The 22030-nt window shown below is 39.2% G+C and overlaps 1 protein-coding gene across 1 annotated transcript in view; it reads right to left on the bottom strand.

The window, feature by feature from the left end:
• The window catches only part of LOC124716920 (fumarate hydratase, mitochondrial-like), an 82625-nt gene that overhangs the window by 6139 nt on the left and 54456 nt on the right, over positions 1-22030 (bottom strand). Inside the window, exons 5-7 of the mRNA XM_047243491.1 lie at positions 13606-13846; positions 10956-11159; positions 568-860 (exon numbers count right to left, since the gene is read on the bottom strand). Coding sequence (XP_047099447.1) covers positions 568-860; positions 10956-11159; positions 13606-13846 — 738 coding nt within the window. The remainder of the gene's footprint in view (positions 1-567; positions 861-10955; positions 11160-13605; positions 13847-22030) is intronic.

Below are 22030 nucleotides of genomic sequence, written 5' to 3' on the forward strand. Positions count from 1 at the left end.
AAACATTTCATTATGGGTGGTTAAGTCTACATCTACATCTACATGGATACTCTGCAAATCACATTTAAGTGCCTGGCAGAGGATAGTATTTGCCAACTTACATGCCTCTTATTCCCACACCAGTTATCGTGAATGTTTTGTCTCTTTTCCATCCTCCTTTTTACTTTGATTTATTCTTACCTATTCTGACTGCTTTTAATTTTTCCATTTGTTTTTCTCAAATTCACTTTCTATTATCATCTCTGCCCATTATATGTTCCTGCATATATTTTTCTTTTCAATAACTCCCAACTTGCTGACACCCTCTCTGTTGCACCTGTGTTATAAATTTAGATATATTTGAGCCTACTGCTTCACAACATTTTTAGCTTTCTGAATTTCTTCTTTTTTAGAAACTTTTCTCATCTTAACCTTACTTTAAAATGATTTACAGACTTCTTCCTACACCCTAATCCCATACGTAAATGGACTGAATCTATTAAAAAACACTTTAAATACGTGACAACAAATCATAGTTCTTCAAGACCTGTATGACTGAACTGAAGAATAGAGTTTCATTCTACAAACCTTATCATAGCCAATATGAGGATTGAGAGCGGTGACCAGCATAAGAGATTCGTTCATCAGTTTGGCAATCCTTTCTTTATTCGCTTTGATGCCAACAACACAGTTGTTTGTAAATGCACAAGAAGAGTCAGCCAGCAGCCGAATGGAGCGCAGGACATTGGCAACCATCATTGGCTTGAATACGTTCAGCTCAAAGTGGCCGTTTGAGCCACCCACAGTCACTGCTACATGGTTACCCATCACCTGAGCTGCAACCATCGTGATTGCCTCACACTGAGTGGGGTTGACCTTTCCTGTCAACAAAATGACATTATCAAGTTTTATGTCCCTCAAAGCAATTCTCTCAAATGCTATAAATATTTTAAACACTTTTATAAGATATAAATGTACCCACCACAATACCTCATATTTAGTGCATCCAAATAGTTCAAACACTACTGATCAATTGTGAAACGAGACAGGTCTGGTCTAAGAAACCAGCATTAAGGTATTTGCATACTTTTTGACTGAGGAACCAATATATCTCATGAATTTCTGGAATTAAATGATTGATTACTGAAATAGGTACAGTTATTTCAAACTTTTCTGGATGTGCAACACTGGCTGCACACTGCAGATGTTCAGCAACCTGCATAAATTAGATACTATTACATTCCTTTGTGTGAAGTGACATTCAACTGAAATTGTACAAAATATATATACATATTTTTTTGTTTAGTCACAATCACTGCTTACTTCATGACTGCTTACATCACCAGTTTCAGCAAGTCTTTACTTTTGACGTAAGTGGTATGACTGTTCACAAAAAGGTACCCTTATTTTACAAAACTTATGTTCCTCAATCTTGATGATGTTCATGTACACAGAACTTTTTTCTTTAGATTTGAGAAAGTTTTTTTTTTTTTTTTCCATGCACACTTTTCTGAAACCAGCATCGTAAATATCTTTGTAATAATTTTTTAAATTGAGTATTATATTACATTCATACATCACATTTATTTATGCTACACCATTGTACTGAATTCTACAAATAGCATTAAACACTCAGAATAAGAGGAGGAGGAGGAAATGAAATGATACATCACAGGTTGAAAGGATATGTGGTGATATTTTAGTGACAAAATCGAGCTAAATTTAGAAAGAACTTTGCAGTATGAGCCACTTATCAATATGATACTGCACACCCTTGGGCCTGGACGCACCCACTGATTTGGTTCGGAAGGGTATAACATAAAACAACTGAGGCAAGCTAGCACACAACCACTGTAACTGGTTCTTGATATCCTGCATACTGGCAATGGGATAGAGTTGATGTCCGAGCTCACACACATGTGTCTATCAGGGATAGATTTGGGGATCTTGCAGGACAATTCATAGACCACATGCCATGTATGAATGAACATTGTTCTGCTGAAAAATTGCACCACAATACTGTCAAACGAGAGGTAACACACGAGGCCAGAGAATGATTAACATACAGCTATGCCTTCAAAATTCCCTCAGTCACTACCAGTTACAACCTGGAGTCACACCCAACGGCTCCTCACAGCACAATGCCAGAAGTAACACGACAGTGCCTCACCTGAACACTTGAAGAAAAGAACATTTTCACAGGTTGTCACTACACTTGCCAATGTTCACCTGGGGTAGTGTAGAACCATAATTCTCTCCTGAACACAATTCCATGCCATTCATCAGTGGTCCACATTTCCTGGTCAAACACAGCCATTTATGCTTTGGTGGTTTTATCAGCCTACCCATGGGATGGCAATTCCCTAGTCCAGCTGCTGCCTGTCTCCCACCACTGCTACGACATGACAGAATGTTGCACAGAGTCCATTACTCGTTCTCAGGTGGTAGGTGCAGATCTGAAGCAGTTACACTGTGGTCGGTGCACAATACGGTGATCCTATCTCGTGGTGACCCAACTGGAACCTCAATGACTAGTATGCCTGCCCTGACATTCTTGTGCAGTCTGATATCAGACCATTGTCACATCGGTCTGCACGATATTGCACAATTCGATTGGCTGGTCAAACAATGGAGACTCACAATGATGCCTCTTTGAAACTCAGTCAGGCGACAACACCCCTGTCAAATACGTGTACACGGCACCTCTGTGTCATTCACAGTGCTCATCATTCTACATAAGATGCTGCTCACATCTTTCTATACACCAGGTGTGGTAACAACACAAAAGATGAAAAAAAACTAATATAATCTGGTGGCCATTATACCCATTACAGAGAACTGCAACTACGTTCACTTACATACCCACAAAATGCATATTTTTGCTTTGATTACACTAATACATTTACTACAATTTACACCCACTATCATTATTTTTACACACAGTCACCATCACTACTGTAATGGTTACTCTTTGTCACTACCGTAACAATAATAAGAATGGGGATTTTTAGAACAGTTTCCCACAAGCAAAACATCAAATAATCATAATCCAATTGAGGACTATAGCTGGTTCCTGCCAGCTCTGTGGCCAGAAAAGATGACACCTTACTCTTCAACTTAATTACTCTACAATTTATTTAGAGATGCCCATGTAATAAAGATAATCAAATCGAAGGAGAAGGTGATGAGTATTCGGAAGGAGAATAATTGGCTTTGGATCAACTGCATGTATCTGTACAGTGGGATAGGAGACTGATGAGCTGTTTTAGATGCCTTCTGTTTCCTATCTCGAGAAGTAGAATAATTGCCACCTTCACTCTATTTTGAGGATTTTTTTTTTTTTTTTTTTTCGAAACATTCTGAAAATAATTATGGATAAAACTATTTGGTTTTGAAGCAGAACCAGAAAACAATCTGTGAAACTAACAATACGACATCCAAAGCGAAATTTATGGGAGAAATATCTCAGTAAATTAAAGTAAAAACTGTTGTAAGACAAGGGTACGGCCTCTCACCTTTACTGTGTTTCAGGGGATCGTTGCTCATGTCAGATGCAGCTGGAGCCCACAGTTTGGCCACAGCAGCCAGAGACAGTGGTGTGATCTTATGGATATATTTGGAATGTACGAGGGGCATTCAATAAGTAAGGTAACACTTTTTTTCTGAAAGCAGGTTACTTTTATTCAGGATTCCAATACACCATATTATTCCCCACTCTTTTGGCTAAAAATCCCTATTTTTCAATATAATCTCCATTCAATGCAATGGTCTTAAGCCACATTACTGGTGGGCCCATATATTTGCATGGTACACACTACTGGTACACATGAGACCCAACATCTCACTGCATCAATAACCTCCCCATCATTGATGTACCATTTCCTGCAGAGTGCACCCTTCATTGGGTCAATCAGATAGAAGTCTGATGTTGTGCAGGGAGGATGAGGAAGAACAGTCCAATGAAGTTTTGTGAGCTCCTCTCAACTGTGCAGACTTGTATGGGATGTTGCATCATCATAGAGAAGGAAAAGTTCATTTGCATTTTTGTGGTGATGAATATACTGAAGTGATTTCTTCAGTTTCCTATGGGTAGCACAATACACATGTGAGTTGATCACTGAAGCATGGAGAAGGACATTAAATGGAATAACCCCTTCAGAATCCTGGAAGACCATTGCCATGACCTTACCGGCTGAATATGTGGCTTTGAACTTGTTTACAAAGTAGAGCTGATGTGGCACCACTCCACAAATTCACATTTTGCTTCACTGTCTCTGACCATGCTCGACAAATTGTCATGATCAGTCTCGTAATGTGCAAGCAGTTTCGCAGAGAGGATCCTTCATTGTTCTTTACGCTCTTCTGTTAGGGAGGCACAGATTTTTGGACCAACTGGTGGACGAATGTGCTAGTTCTATCAACAGACATTCAGTCGAACAGCGAGGCATTTGATTATGATCCAGAATCACCTCAAATGTGATTGCCCACATGTTCCAATATTGCAGGAGTCACAGCTGTGTGTAGCTGGCCAGCACGCAGGAGATCGCACAGTTTTGTGCGACCTGGTTGCAATGACGACAGGCACCTCGCTCAATGAGTCATCGAGCTTTTTTCACAAGCAGGACTCAGTACACAGTCTGCAAATGCCTATGAATATATGCGATGCTCTGGTTTTCCAAAGCAAGAAGCTCGGTGATAGCTTTCTGCTTGGAACACACCTCCCTTACAGACGCCATTTTGAAGGCTGTGTATAGTGCCACCATCAATCGCAACCTCATGAAACTATAGTGGCTATTCAAATGTTCAAACGTGTGTGAATGCCTAAGGGACCAAACTGCTGAGGTCATCAGTCCCTAGACTTAGACACTACTTAACGCTAAGAATAACACTCACACCCATGCCCGAGGGAGGACTCGAACCTCCAGCAGGAGGGGCCACACGATTAATGACATGGTGCTTCTAACCGTGCGGCCACTCCACGTGGCTGTATGGCTGAAGTAGGAATATTTCACCATGTCCCATAACAAATTCCAGATTTTTTAAAACCAAAACAGGCATTACTTATTGACTACCCCTTGTAAATGTGAGTGTTGACTCTGCTCTTCTTGCTGATCCATGATGGATAAATGACTGATGAATGGTTAAGCTCAGCATTGGTGCTTCCACCAAATAATGGCTCGAGCCCCTGCATGTGTCAGCATGAATAAAAAAATTGAAAAGCAAGAAAAAAAACTGTCTGAATGGCCTCTGTAATGCACAGTCAGATTTCAAAATATTGGCTATGTTTCTATCCAGGGGCCAACTAATGCATCTGTTGCATTAACCCTAAATAAATTAAGTGAAGTTCAATGCACACAGAAATAATGCAGTGGAACAAATTTCATTTCATATGGGATTTTAATTTTTCAACAGACAGTTTATTTGGGAAAACAAAGTATCACTTCTCACATTTCATCTTCAATTATTACAGAAATGATATACACATGTGCAAATATTTAAATAGGCTGACCAGCATTATGCATTCGTTGCTTTTGCCAAAGTCTAAAGCTGAAGTTCCGTAATCACGAACTAATGATATTCTATGTGCAGTTCATCACCAGTCAACTGCAGGAGTTAAGACTATATCACCTAACCCAAAATATTCAGAGTCCACATGCCAAAAATATTTCCAAGTATCTGCGATCAACTCTCACAAAATATTAGACCTACCAATGCAACCAGTTCAACTGATGTACAATTTTGTAACTATATATCAAAATAATTTGCAATGAGTTTTATAAAAGAAATTTAATTTCTGAATCTGTTTTGGGCATTTAGTGTCCTTCATCAGAAAATTATACTGATCACATTATTTTCAAGTGTCAACAATAACACATGCATAGTGCACTATGAACCACATGACAATGGCATTTTTCTTTATGCATATTATTGTTGACACTTGCAAATAACGCAGTAAGTATAACCTTCTGAAGAAGGGCACTAAGTGCCCAAAAACCAGTGAAGAAATTAAATTTCTTTCATGCAACTGATGGCTTATTATTTTGATATATACAACTAAAGTTACTGAGGATAGATAAAATACTAAATTTTCCAAGTCCATGTGAATTAAAAATGTTTCAGAGTCTTTGCGATCAACACAAGCTAAATATTACAAGGCCACAATCAAATATTCATAAATATTTCTGTACAGTCGTGCATACACTATGTGATCAAAAGTATCCGGACATCCCCAAAAACATACGTTTTTCATATTAGGTGCATTGGGCTGCCACCTACTCCAGATCAGCAACCTCAGTAATCATTAGACATTGTGAGACAGCAGAATGGGGCACTCCATAGAACTCATGGACTTCGAACGTGGTCAGGTGATTGTGTGTCACTTGGGTCATACGTCTGTACTCAAGATTTCCACACTCCTAAACTCCCTAGGTCCACTGTTTCTGATGCGACCGTGAAGTGGAAATGTGAAGGGACAAAACTGTACAGGCTGACCACCTCTGTTGACTGACAGAGACTGCTGACAGTTATGAGGGTTGTAATGTATAATATGCAGAGATCTACCCAGACCCTCACACAGCAATTCCAAACTGCAGCACGAATGACTGCAAGTGCTATGACAGTTAGGCGGGAGGTGAGAAAACTTGGATTTCGTGGTCGAGCGGCTGCTCGTTAAGTCACACATCATGCTGGTAAAAGCCAAACGATGCCTCGCTTGGTGTATGAAATGTAAACATGGGACGATTGAACAGTGGGAAAACATTGTGTGGAGTGATGAATCACGGTACACAATGTGGCGATCTGATGGCGTGGTGTGGGTATGGTGAATGCCCAGTGAACATCGTTTGCCAGTGTATGTAGTGCCAACAATAAAATTCGGAGGCGGTGGTGTTATGGTGTGGTTGTGTTTTTCATGGAGGGGGCTTGCACCCCTTGCTGTTTTGCATGGCACTATCACAGAACAGGTCTGCATTATGTTTTAAGCACCTTCTTGCTTCCCACTGATGAAAAGCAATTCGGGGATGGTGACTGCATCTTTCAACATGATTGAGCGCCTGTGTATAATGATGCACGGCCTGTGGCAGAGTGGTTACATGACAATAACATCCCTGTAATGGACTAACCTGCTCAGAGCCCTGACCTGAATCCTAAAGAACACTTTTGCGATCATTTTGGAACACCGACTTCGTGCCAGGCCTCACCAACCAAGATCAATACCTCTACTCATTGCAACACTCAGTGAAAAATGGTCTACCATTCCCAAGAAACCTTCCAGCCCCTGATTGAATGGATGCCTGCGAAAGTAGAAGCTGTCATCAAGGCACCAACATGCTGAATTCCAGGATTACCGATGGAGGGCACCACAAACTTTTAAGTCATTTTCAGCCAGGTGTGCGGATACTTTTGATCACATAGTGTAAGTCTTGTCTGTTTTCCGCTTTAACTGCTGGACGAATGCAAAGTGCCCGTGACGAAAATAGCCTCTGTTGCTTAGAGCCTCGCATAGACTTGTGTGGAAGCCATAAACTTCTGACTTCTGTACATATACTTAAATTATAAATTTAATGTTACATATACATGAACTTGTAATTGGATAGGTAACAAATCTTCTTGCCAAATAGTGGCAGAAGAAACACACACATAAAAAGTCGCTCAGAACCTCAGGTCAGCGAAGACTTACCAGACGGGATGAGAAGGGAAGACAGACTATTGGGCACTGCACCCAGCAATCAGTCTTTCCTTCTTATCTCATGTGATAAGCCTCTTGATGGGAGGTTATGGGTGACTTTTTTAACTCTTCTACCTTGCTCTGAACCTCATTAGTCCTTTTCCTTCACCCCTTTCCCTTCCCCTTCAATCCTTCTGCCAGAAGGCCCACTGGTTCCGAAAGCTTGCAAACTTTAATACTTTTACATGCCTATGCTTGATGAACAGATTTTTTATCTATCCATGGTATTTGTGTTGATATATACAAGAATTTGGATGCAAATTTCATCAGCTTTTCAATGCTGATTGTAGTTTTTCTTTAGCTATAATTGATTGGTCACAAACAGTGCTTTTGTCCATGTGGATGTATTTTAGATCACAATGTCTTGAATTCAAATAAACAAGTAAAACTAAATGCAATCATACATCACTAATAACATATGTTTACTAATGTCGCTGCCACTTTCACTATTTCATGTTTTATTTGTGAGACAGTTTACTTTTTCATGTGTAGAATACACACTCCACCTGCAATTTAAACTGCATAACATTAAAAAAAATATGCCATAACCATTCAAAACAATCTACCATCACCATTCACTCACTGAGACCTGTCCACTGACACTACATCTGTATGAATCACTTGTGGCATTAGTGAGTTATTAATTTTTATGCATCATTTTATACCCAAAATATTTAACATTAAATAACTTGAAAGCTGAATCTCATAGTGAGGGCATGTCTATTCACACACTTGCCTACATTTTGTCTTTTAAGCTGTGGGACTGGCTTCTGTCACTAGTTTGGTTTAGTTTTTAGAGTTTCCCTTATTTAATATTTTCATTATTCAGTCAGTTTTGTCGTGGCGGCTGCTGCCACGTATGGATAACAACCAAAGCTTTTCCAATCCAGCAAGGCCCCCACAGCTGTAGAAACACACACACTCAGCTATCACAACATTCGTCAACTCAGCTGGTGAGCCGGTGACATTCTAACAGCACGTGCATGCACGTGGACGTACCGTCTTGGTTGGTTGGTTGGTTGGTTGGTTGGTTGGTGTGTGTGTGTGTGTGTGTGTGTCTGGGAGGGAGGGAGGGAGGGGATATTAAGTAAAGTGTGTAGCTCTTGCAGGTGATTTTGTAGTGCTTTCAGAAAATCTGTTGGAATGAATGGTCAATAGATTTGGCCTTCGAATTTCAGCTGAAAGAACATAATTCACGAAAAATATAAAAATGCACCAAAATACACACACACACACACACACACACACACACACACACACACACAAATAGATAAAATATAACAAATTAGTAAATTTAAATACATTTGAGAGAGGACATAGCGTAATATACTAGAAATATTAGCTATAGATTTAAGAGTTAATAAAGAAAAGAGCATATGGTTCAACTATAAATATATGGGCAAGAGATGCCCGTCTAGAAGTACGAAACTAAAATACTACACGATGGTGATGACACCTAAATGTTTATATGCATGTCAATTCTTAACCATGAATTCTAAGCTGAGCGAAATAGATATAGAAGATGGATTATTAGAAAAATAAGAACGCAATATAAAAATTAGGAGATCTGCCAAAGTATGAGGGTGATCTGAGAAGTTGTCGACCTGATAGTGAAAACAACAGCTTATGCTTTCAATTAAGTTTCATTTTCCAACAAAATCTTCTCTAATATCAATGCATTTCATTCATCAGTGTTCCAGTACCACTATCCCCTCTATCTAATGTTCCTCTAAGTTCTACAAAATACCCACTTACAGTAACAACTGCTTCTTGAATGGACAAAAAGCACTGAGTAGCGAGGAAATTCTCCTGTTCTGAGAATAGGTGGAAGTTCAGGAGAGCCAAATCTCGGGAACAGAATGGATGTTTCGGCACTTCATTGGGCAAATCATTCAATTTCCCCATTGCCAAGACACTTTTGGAGGTGGTGCCTTGTCCTGATGAAAGACTTTTTCCTTGTTCACACCAGGTCTGTTTTCACAAATGCATCCAGTTTTGTTATAAGTTGAGAGTAGTATTCTCCTTTTATGATTTTACCTTCTTTCAAAGTAGTCAATCAACAAAATTCCTTTTGCATCTCAAAACACTGATGCCTATGATCTTTCCTACTGACGGCACCGTTCTTGCCTTCTTTCGAGTGGCAGAATCTGATTCTATCCACTGCACAGACAGCAGCTCTTTAAATTCAGATGTGTAGTGGTGAATTCGTGTTTCATCCACCATCATGCATCAATGTGAAAAGTCACTTCTGTTTCACTTAAAATGCATCAAACACTTTTCAGAAAGTGTCACGTGAATGCATTTGCGAGCACACATTGCACCCATCTTGCGCAAAGCTTTCTTGTGTTCAGTTCCTGGCGCAAAGTGACCCACAAATTCTTTTGATATCCCTAGAGAATTAGCAATTTCATGCACCTTTATACGCAACCTTCCAAATCATATTGTGTACTTTGTCAACGATTTCCAGTGTGCTCGCAATTTTTCGATGTCCTTTGCGTGGATCATCTTTGATGCTTTCACGGTCACTTTTAACTTACTGCTCATTTCTTCAAGGTGGAAATTGAAGGTGAAGAGCTGCCATATACATGTACAAGCCACAAATGAATTTTGGTTGGTGTTAAACACTCTTTTATGAAGAATTGAATCACTGCACGATATTCAATTTTTTCCCTTTTCCACACCACGTGCACCACAACTGCTTCAGACAATTGCCTACAGTCAACTCTGCCTGGAACAACTTGCAATTTTACATAGTGTCTACTACCATTTCACTGACATGGGAAGGGGGGAGGTTACATGAGTAGTGCTGTGATCTCTGGTTGAAGCCAAAAACTTTCTAGACAGTCTTTGTATAAAGAAAACATCAGAATAAATGACAAAGCTAAGGTTAACCTCTTCTGGAGATGTCTACAGAGTGTGAGAACAAACTAACAACACAAATGTTCCTGTATTTCTGGAAAAAAGTAAACATTATCACAGACTAGAGAAATAAGACGGGGACTAGAAATTAACAATATCAAAAGTAAACAACTGAAAAAAACTTTTTAAAGTATAAAGTACCAAATTTGGAAGGCTTTCAAAGCAGAAAAAAGAAATCAGGGACAATATAGGGAGAAAGGAAAAGACAACACAGAGAGAAGATGACGAGTACTGGAAAAATAAGCAGCATCAAAGAAAGAGGAATTTAAGTTATTACACCATCCCAGTTCGCCAATAAGATGCTTTTAAACTGCTTCGGAGCAATACCTACCTGGCATAATACTGCTGCCAGGTTCATTCTCTGGCAAGCTGATTTCACCAAGACCGCAGCGCGGACCTGACGCCAGAAACCTGATGTCGTTTGCAATCTTCATAATGCTACAAGCAACCACATTCAGAGCACCCGAGACCTCCACCAAGGCATCATGCGCAGCCAAGGCTTCGAACTTGTTCGGTGCTGTCACAAATGGAAGACCTGTAAATAATTAAAAAAAAACTGCTGACAGTCTATTCAAATGACTGACTCTACCACATGAAAACAATAGAATACAAAACATTTAAACAACAAATAAATGTAGGAGAACACAAGGCAATATCGATCCAATGACTTATCTGAAAAGTAGGTTAAGGAAAGGCAAACCTATGTTCACATCATTTGTAGATTTAAAGAATGTAAACTGGAAAACAATCTTCAAAATTCTGAAGGTAGCAGGGAAAAATGCAGGGACTGAACAGTTATTTACAACTTTTACAGAAAAATAATGAGGATAATATAACTTAGCAAAGATTCTTCTTTTATCAAGAAAGTTTGTAAACTCTTCTGCTTTGTAAACTCTTTGGAATATTGTGAATACCGCAGAATGTAAAGTAGTTGTGAGCATGCCTCTAATGGAAGTAGACTAATTTCTTATTTTGTCAACAACAATGTGAATTCGTGTTCTGAAGTGGAATTGTAAAGCTGGTGTGACATAAAAGAATGGGATAAAATAAAAAGACATTCATAACAACACGCAAATCATCAGTTATTCAGTTCAGTTCAACAAGAACCCACAGTGTTATAAAAATTACAGACTCGAGAATGTATAACCTAGATGCAAGACCTGAAGCCAACAACAGTGAGATAATGAAGATAAGTAAAAATTTTTTCTTTTGTATATCTTATGCCTCATGAAGCTTTTGAAAATAGTACAGAGACTAAGAGAATTTTAGTAGTGATGTGTGGGAGGGTAATATTACTATAAGATATAGGATGAATATTAACAACGGTGAAACTTGGATAATAGAATGTAGTGAATAAAATGACAGTGCTAGGGGAATTGAAGGCAATAGACTGGAGTGCAGATTGTAGAAAAGTGAAATATGGATGATAAAACAGTTCAGGCAAAAGAATAGTAGCATTAGAAATTTGGTAAAACAGAAGAATGGTTAAGATTAGATGAGCAGATGGAATAACTAATGAGGAAGTAAAAAACTGAATTCTGAAGGAAGAAATTTATGGTACAACCTGATTAAAAGAAGCGATACTACTGCATCCAGGAATTGTCAGTTTGGTAATAGAGGGAAGTGTGGAGAGTAAAAATTGTAGAGGGAGACCAAGGCTGAAATACAGCAAGCAGCCTCAAATGGTTATACACTGAGGTGACAAAAAGTTATGGGATACCTGCTAATATTGTGTCAGATCTCCTTCTGACCGGCAGAGTGCATTAACTTGATGTGGCAGGGACTTGACAAGTCACTGGAAGGATCTTGCAGATATTCTGAGCCATGCTGCCTCAAATAGCCATCCATAATTGCGAAAGTGTTGGCAGTGCAGGATTTTGAGCACGAACTAACCTCTGTATGTCCGAAAAATGTTTGATCGGATTCAGGTTGGACAATCTGGGTCACCAAATCAATTGCTCTTCAAACCAATTGGGGCCTGCTGTCATCCATAAAAATTCCATCGCAGTTTGGGAATATGAAGTCCATAAATGGCTGAAAATGGTCTCCATTTAGTCAAGTGTAGTTATTTCCAGTCGGCGATTGGTTCAGCTGGACCACTTTCCATGTAAATACAATCCACAACATTATGGAATCACCATCAGATTGCACAGTGTCTCACTGACAACTTGGGTCCACTACTTCGTGGGGTCTGCACCACACTTGACCCCTACCATCAACTCTTATCAATTGAAATCTAGACTTATCTGACCGAGCCACAGTTTTAAAGTCATCTAGCGTCCAACTGATATGGTCACGAGTCCAGGAGGGGTGCTGCAGGTGACGTGCTGTTAGCAAAGGCACTCTCATCAATCGTCTGCTGCCAGAGCCCATTAATGCCAAATTTCACCACACTATCTCAACAGCTATATTTGTCATACATCCAACATTAACTTCTGCGGTTACTTCACACAGTGTTACTTCCTGTCAGTACTGAGAACTTGACACTAACACCGCTGTTCTTGGTCAGTACATCAAGGCCGTCGGCCACAGATTGTCTACAGCGAGAGGTAATGCCAGAAATTTTGTATTCTCAGCACACTTCTGACAATGCAGGTCTTGGAATATTGAGTTCCCTAATAATTTCCGAAATGGAATGTCCCACACATCTAGCTCCAACAACCATTCTGCATTCAAAGTCTGTTAATTCCCATCGTACGACCATAATTACATTGTTAAACTTTTTACACGAATCTCCTGGATAAAATGACCTCTGCCAAAGCACTGCCCTTTTATACCTCGTGAACGTGATACCACCACCAGCTGAATATGTACATACAGCTATCTCATGACTTGTCACCTAAGTGTAGATTGCAGTAGTCACCTGGAAATGATGAGGCTCGCACAAGACATACTAGCATAGAGTGTTACACCAAACTATTCTTCAGACAGAAATTAAAACTGAAATGTTTGTAAAAACAAAAAAATCTTAGTGGCCTTACATGTCAGCTCACTGATCTTCGCTGCACATTTCTCAGCAAAACCGATGCGTGTGTTGAGTCCAGTTCCGACTGCCGTGCCTCCCAGAGCCAGCTGGTACAGCCTCGGCAGTGCCGCCTTGACGCGATCTATCGAGTTGGCCAACTGTGTCACGTATCCACTGAACTCCTGTCCCAGTGTCAGAGGCACAGCGTCCATCAGGTGAGTGCGTCCTATCTTTATTATGTCCTCAAACTCCTTTGCCTGAAAACGAGTAGGTATTTTACATTTACTAAAACACATAATTGTACTTCAATTGCGTAGAAACAGGAATGATCTTATTACGAATTTTCATTTCTGAAATTACAAACTAAGAAAGCTTTTTCACTGATGTCCTCTACAAGCGCCATTCAAATGTAAACTAGAATTTTGTTCATTTGACTTGTGTAGCAATGTGAACACTGTGGTGCCCTGGGGCACTGCTTGTAGGAGAATGGAGAAGGGACAGCTGTGCACATGGCCCACACATTACGGTCCGTAACCTTAGAATTGCTATAAGTGAACCAGGAGTACCCGTGACCGCTGCACAATGCACCACTGTTTGTTTTCTCACCAAGAAAAGTGCGAAAGAGTGAAATTGAAAACAAACTTTTGAAGAGGTTCCAAGCACAATTCAATGATGCTACTCTGAGTCAAATCCAAATGTTTAACTGGACCCAGAAGCATCGAGATAGTCATATTAAAGTGGAAAATGAAAGCAAAAAGTGGCCAGCATTAATGAAGAAAATTTTTGAGCTGTACACAAGCTTGTGGGAAGTGACTGCTACATTACTGCTGCTGAGATTGCATCACACATAGGAATAAGTGTCGGAACTGTCTGTAGTACCATTTCACTGGACATACGCGGATACGGGAAAATATTGACAATATACGTTCTATGTCTTCTCACCCAGATGTGAAAGATATTTGTCAATGACTTCTAAATTACTTTGAATAAAGAGGAGAAGCTTTTCTGCACCTTATTGTGACTTGTGGTAAAATGTGGGTCTGTCGCTAAACCTCAGAAAACAAGGACGAGTACAGAGTGGTTGGAAGCTGGAGAGGGGACACCGATTGAGGTCAAGATTCAAATATCGGATAGGAAATTTTTGGCAAATTAGTTTTGCGTCTCAAAAGGTTTGTAACCTCTTGACTACCTGCAAGGACAAAGAACAGTGACTGTGGCCTATTAAAGACTGCATGCTATTGTATGATGCTAAAACTGCTTATTGCAACAAACAACGCTGGTAACCAATGCACAATGTCCTTTCGCAGGAAAACGCATGGCCATGTACAGCAGCTCTAACTAACCTAGCTACACTGGCAGCCTCTTGAGCACCCACCTCACAGGGCAGACTTTTCCCTATGTGACTACTCTACTCCACCATACTCAAGAAGGCAGACCAAGTTTCAGCCATCTACATCTACATCTATAGTCTGCAAACCACCGTGAGGTCTATGGCAGAGTGCACATCCCACTGTACCAGTTATTAGGGTCTCTTCCTGTTCCATTCAAGTATGGAAGGCAGGAAGAATGGCAGATTGAATGCCTCTGTGCATGCACTAATTAATCTTATCTTCACAATCCCTATGTGAGCAATACATAGGGGTTTTAGTATATTCCTGGAGTATAATTTAAAGCTGGTTCTTGAAACTTTGCTAATAGACTTTCTGGGGATAGTTTCACGTCTATCTTCAAGATTCTGCCAGTTCAGTTCCTTCAGTATATCTCTAACACTCTCTCACAGATCAAACAAACCTGTGACCATTCGTGCTGCCCTTCTCTCTATACGTTCAATATCCCCACTTAGTCCTATTTGGTGTGGGTCAAACACACATGAGCAATATTCTACAACTGGTCGCATGAGTGATTTGTACGCAATGTACTTTGTAGATTGGCTGCACTTCCTCAGTATTCCACCAATAAACTGAAGTCTGCTACCTGCTTTACCCATGATTAAACCTATGTGATCATTCCATTTCATATCCCTACAAAGTCTTACACCTAGGTATTTGTACGTGTTGGCCAATTCCAACTGTGATGCATTGACATTATGGTTGTAGGATACTACTTTTTTTTTTTTTCAATTTGTGATGTGCAAAATTTTACATTTCTGAACATTCAGAGCAAGTTGTCAATCTCTGCACTACTTTGAAATCTTATTAAGATCTGACTATTTATGCACCTTCTTTCAGATAGTACTCCATTATAGATAACTGCATCATATACAAAAAGCCTGATGTTACTATTAATATTGTCTGAAAGGTCATTAATATACAAGAAACAGCAACGACCCCAATGCACTTTCCTGGGGCACACCCAAAGTTACTTCTATATCTGACAATGACTCTCCATCCAAGATAATATGCTGTGTCCTCCCTAACAAAAAGGTCTCAATCCAGTCACAAATTTCACTTGATACCCCAATATGATCTTACTCTTGACAATAAGTCTAGGCGTGGTACTGAGTCAAATGCTTTTCAGAAGTCAAGAAATACTGCATCTACTTGATTCCCTCGATCCAAACCATTCAGTATGTCACGTGAGAGATGTGCGAGTTGTTTTTTACATGATCGACATTTTCAGAATCCAAGCTGATTGGTATCAACGTCATTCTGTTCAAGATAATTCATTATTTTTGATCACTGAATATGTTCTAACATTCTACAACAAATCAATGTCAAGGATATTGAAGAGTAGTTTTGTGGGTCACTTCAACTACCCTTCTTGTAGATTGGGGCGATGTGTGCCTTTTTCCAAGAACTGCACACAGTTTTTTGTTCAAGGAATCTACAACAGCTTATAGTTAGAAGAGCAGCTAACTCAGCCACAAATTCAGTATAGAATCTGATAGTAACTGCATTGGGCCTTGAAGCTTGGTTCAATTTTAACTATTTCAGCTGTTACTCAACACTATTTATTTCATTCATCTTTTCAGTGGTTCGAGGATTTAATTGGCGCAATTCTCCTGGGTTTTCCTTTTTAAAGGAACATCTGCAAACAAGGTTGCGCATTTCAGCTTTTGCTTCACTACCCTTTCAGTTCTTGTCTCATTCATTACGGACTTAACACTAACTCTGATGCCACTAAAAGCCTTTACATACAACACATTCCCTTCTGTCAAACACTGTGATCCAATAAGATCCACTCTCTTTCCAATTGGCTATCCACAAGTTACAAGAATCTCTCCTGCAGGTTGTGGTGTTGCCGTACTTTCTTTCATTATGTAACTGAATAATTCACTCTATTGTAAATGTTGTTTTCTTGCAGCAGTATAGTTGTGAATGTGTATCGGTAAATATGTTAGTGTGATTTCCAAATAAATAAGTCAGGTGGTAGCAATAACCTTAACTGCTTCACGAACAGGCAATGGGGATTATTTACCATGTTTACAACTTTTTGAAATATATATCTGAAAGCAAGCCTTCTATCGATTAAATTTTGAAGGCACAACAATGGACTGCTCAAGTATGCGGTGTCAGCAAGAGAACAGTACAGTGAATTGTAGACAAAAGTGTCGGAGCAGCAGGAACATTCTGAAAAATAGGTTTTGTGTCACATGGAAAGCATAAAAAATTCAAATAACCTGTATCACAAATGGATGGTTTTGACGAGGACATTTTGAGGGAATTTGGATTGCTCTACCCCGACAGTGTTAAATTTAGTGACTTGGCTTCCCCATATTTCAGGAACTGCTGTAGCTATTGACATGAAAATTTTACAGAACATTAAACTGTATGTTCTGAGTCTACTGAACTACAATAATTGCATTTCAGCCACTGCTTTCGGAAACACAATTTTGTGTATTTTTTGTATGTTATCCCAAATAATTTTAATTATACCTAACATTATGTTCTTCTTTTAGTTCAGTAGACTCAGGATATGATTGTTATTACTCCCTGAAAATCTGAATACTCAAAGTGGTTTCTGATATTTAGGGAAAAATGCAACAGAAAATGTAAATGTTCAGGAACAGCTTCAAAAGTTTCAAAAGACTGTGACTCACTTAATATGTGCTTAATTTTTATTTTCAGTCACTCAGAAGCACCCTCTTGATCTTTTTCCAAGTCTTTTTTTCTTTCTGGACTCCTTAGTGGCCAACTTTGCAGCATACTTTGCTTTATCAATACAAATCTTGTCGATTCGTTCAAGTTCTCTGATGCTGTTAGCTCCAGGATTAATTCCCATATGCTGTAGCACTTTCTCCCTACCAATGTTGCAATATCATCACTGACCCCTCAATTTAGTGTCTTCATTCCAACAAAAACATTTTTTGGTAAGCGAGTCCATATCATTTTTGGTGAGTGAGTCCATATAAGATTATTGAATGACTCATTGGGATTTTGAGTCTGACCATGCACACACTTACTCAGTAATTCAGGATTTGCCAGGTCTCTGATATCCGTGACTGCTGCTGGGATGGAATGTTTATATGGCTGTATGAACTGTTTGAGTACTGGGCATTGCAGTTAAATTCCACCATGAATCAGGTCCACGAGGGCAAAGGTGGTGTACAAGTTTTTCATCTGTTAATCTGTGGAAGAAGGTAGCCCATAGTGCCTGCTTCATTTTCAACAAATCCACAATATTATTTCTAATGGCCATCCCATAATACTGCTGTAGTTCATCAATTATTTTGTCTGTCAGCCTGCCTCTTATTGTTTTACCATCAGAAAGTCTGTCTCTCAAACTTTGTTTCAACTTCCTCAACCTGGTGCCCATGCTCTTCTGGACATGACCAACACATTTCAGTTTTGTGGTAATCTTCTCACCATAAGGCTGAGCGGCTACTACACTGTTATAGGCTTTTGAGTCTCCATCACCTAAGAACTTAATGTGACACACTCCCCTTTTGTTCAAAGATCGACTAAAATTTTCAATAGCTGCAGAGGCCTCCATACCACCACTTGTTCCTTCTTCATTCCCTGATTTACAATGATAACAATGTTTGGTTGAAATCTGGAAATCTGTTATCTTTCCAGTATCCACACTAGTCACTGTATTCTTAGAACTGTAGCCATGCTTCGGCCAAGTGCCATCAAAAGCTACCGGTACATCAGTCATACCATCATTTATTTCAACAGCTACGTTTGCAGCAGCCTTCATTGACTCACGTGCAACAAATTCCACAGCAGCTCCAATAAATCCTGCATACTTGTTGATTTTACAAGATGGGTGTGGAATATTCATCATGGTACACATTGTTTCTGTTGCAGTGTGTTCTTTGCCAATAGCTCTCAATCCATAAAACTATCTAACATTTACTGTAAAATAATTATCTTTACATTTATCAACATTCCAAAATGAATGAGTATATTTACAACTGACACAAATAATGACAAGTTTCCTGGCTAGTCCGTTCAATACCTCACTGTCTTCATGTAAACTAACTGGCCATCCACATATTTCACAAAACACACACACACACACACACACACACACACACACACACACACACACACACTCAACTAACACCCTTATCAGGGTGTGTAAATCCATCAGAATATAACCTAACCTACCATTTACATCACTCATTTTGAGAAAACTGTGTATCACATCGTTTTATTTTAATCTTCGAAGGACTAGTGGGTGTTTCTCTAGACACTGACGAGTTTGACTATTTCATTGTCTGTAACTTCACATGCCACATGTTTAACACAATGTTTCCCTTTATTCAAAAATCTATTACCATGAAACCCACGTTTCTTAAAAGCACTTCGTTTTGGTGTCATACTTTACTTTTTGAGAGATTTACCAATCTATTTGTCACTCTTTCTCAGAATAACGTTAGCACTTCGACATACAATGCATGTTTATACTATGAAACGATTCGATACTGTTTTTGACAGTGCTACCAATACAAACACGCAATTTAACCTTTATAACACAGCAATCCACAGCCTTCTGTACAGAAAAATTACCGATTTTAACATTTTCAACTGTTGTAGATTATATTTAAAAAATAAAATAAAATACTTCCCAACTCCCCTTAAGGCATTCTGTCTTTCAAATGTCTATAAATGGTGAACATCCCAAGTCACAAAAACCTGTTACAATGAAGCCTGAGCAAATTGCCTAAAAAGGTAGTGCTTTGACAATGCAAAGAATTTTAAAAGTCATCAGTTTCAAATATATTCAAAGTAATTATCGAAGAAAGATTTTGCTGGAAAGACTGACACAGCTGCAGCACAAGTCACATTCCTGACAACAATGCATGAAATAATGGAGGAAGGTAGTTCAAAAGTGTATTACCTAGATGAAACATTGGTAATCCAAGTCACCCCATGGAAACCCGTTGGTAAATGAGTGATGGTGCTGGTGGTTTTAAAGTTCTGATAGAAAAAAGTTCTCAAGTAATGCATGCTGGCTCTTCTGTTTTTGTTCCTGAGAACAAACTTGAAGTTAAGTGCAAGAAAATCGGCAGTGAGTACCATCTAGAAATGAACACTGTCACTTTCAAGAAGTGGTTTCTTGAACAGTTTTTGCCATACCTTGCTCCGAAATCTGTCACAGTAATGGACAATGTCATTTATAATTTAACCGTTATATGAAAACAACCTAGTCTTTATTGATATAGAATCTGCATCCTAAAAAGTATGCACACAATCACTTGTTACCAGTAACATAACTATAATTTTTAATAAAATTAATCAGTGTTTGAAAATGAAAGTAATTTGATAGATAAAAAATTTTACTCACCAAGCAGCATCAGGTGAATACACATATAATTTGCTAGCTTTTAGCAGAAGGGTTGAAGGGGAAGTGAGAGGGTGAACGAAAAGAACTGGTGAGGTTTAGGGAAAGGACCAGAGTTCAGAGAAGTCACCCAGAACCCTGAATTGAGGGTGACTTATCAGACAGGATGAGATCTTTTCTTCTCGTCCCATCCTGTAAATGTCCTCTGACCCACGGTTCTGGGAGGCTATTCTGAACTCTGCCCCTTTTCATAAACGTCACCAGTTCTTTTCCTTCACCTTCTTCCTTCCCCTTCAATCCTTCTACTAAAAGGAGAGCCACTGGCTCCAAAAGCTAGCAAATTATAATAACTTTCATATACATGTGTGTTCTCCTGCTGCCACTTGGCGAGTAGATTTTTTATCTACCCACTTATAATTTCAGATAAATTGCTCGAGGAGAAGCAGATGGGTAGTTGTAACTTCAAGCTTCCCCCAGTGTTTACTATACTCTAATAATTGAAGAATGTAGCAAGATAAATTCGCCAAAAACTGAGTGAACATTAACAAAACTGAAAAACTGCAAGGACGGATTGTTGATTGGAAATAGAGAAAGAAAGGTCCTACGAATATGTGTCTGGAAATGCACCACTGCCGCGGTAGATAGCACTGACTAATAACGGTTCCTCTGACCATGAACCACATGTTCCTTTTGTGCTGCAGCATGTGCGTTTGACACAGCATACTGTAAGCAGCAGAATGGTCCAGTATTCAACGGGTAACACCCCTTTCATTTTCAAGGCACGAATTGGAAACTTGTCTTAAAATAACAGGGAGGGTCACCTGTTGAGATATCGGTGGTTTTTGACATACTTGTCAGCCGCTACTCCCTCGAGTTTTGAAGAAGGTGGTAAGTTGTTTGTCTGTTGTTGTATGGATAACGTGTGTTCTCTCACTGTAATATGGAATGAGTGAACACTCATAATGCTCTCTGCCACTGAAAAAAATTACAACATACTACTCATTTACATTACAGTCTTTTACATTAACCTCTGCCAACACACAGTGATTTACATTTTGTTATATTCAAACACACCCACGTACACACGAATTATGAAATTCGCATATTTCTTTAAAAAAAATCTTGTTTAATTGGAAATATAATGATTTTAGTTTGTGTTTGAAGTTAATTTTGTCATCCACTAGATTCTTCACTTTAAAGGGCTACCGTATTTACTCGAATCTAAGCCGCACCTGAAAAATAAGACTCGAAATCAAGGAAAAAATATTTTCCCGAATCTAAGCCGCACCTGAAATTTGAGATACAAAATTCAAGGGGAGAGAAAAATTATAGGCCGCATCTCCAAATCGAAACAAAGTTGGTCCATTGTAATATGAGACACAATTTAGGTCGAATGAATGACGATACAGCTACAGTAGTTTGGTTCGAGTCATAAGTTATCAGTTAAGCTTTACCAGGTAGCCATTGCTATGCGTCAGTATTTATACGGATACCCTTCCTTTTCCACGAGCTTCGTCTGGTTTGGATTGATAGCCTATTTTTCTTTGATCTGATAAGCGCAGTTTTCTTTGTTAAAGGTGTTAACGTCACTCTAAGCTGAAAATGCGTTACTGTACTGTGTCATGCATTGTTTATCGCTTTCTGATAGTGCGTGTTTACGGCCTGTCGCCGCTCGCGGCATGGCTTGCTTTTGTGCGTGCTACCGCCGCTTT

The sequence above is a fragment of the Schistocerca piceifrons genome, chromosome 9 (assembly GCF_021461385.2).
Source record: "Schistocerca piceifrons isolate TAMUIC-IGC-003096 chromosome 9, iqSchPice1.1, whole genome shotgun sequence".
Lineage (NCBI taxonomy): Eukaryota > Metazoa > Arthropoda > Insecta > Orthoptera > Acrididae > Schistocerca > Schistocerca piceifrons.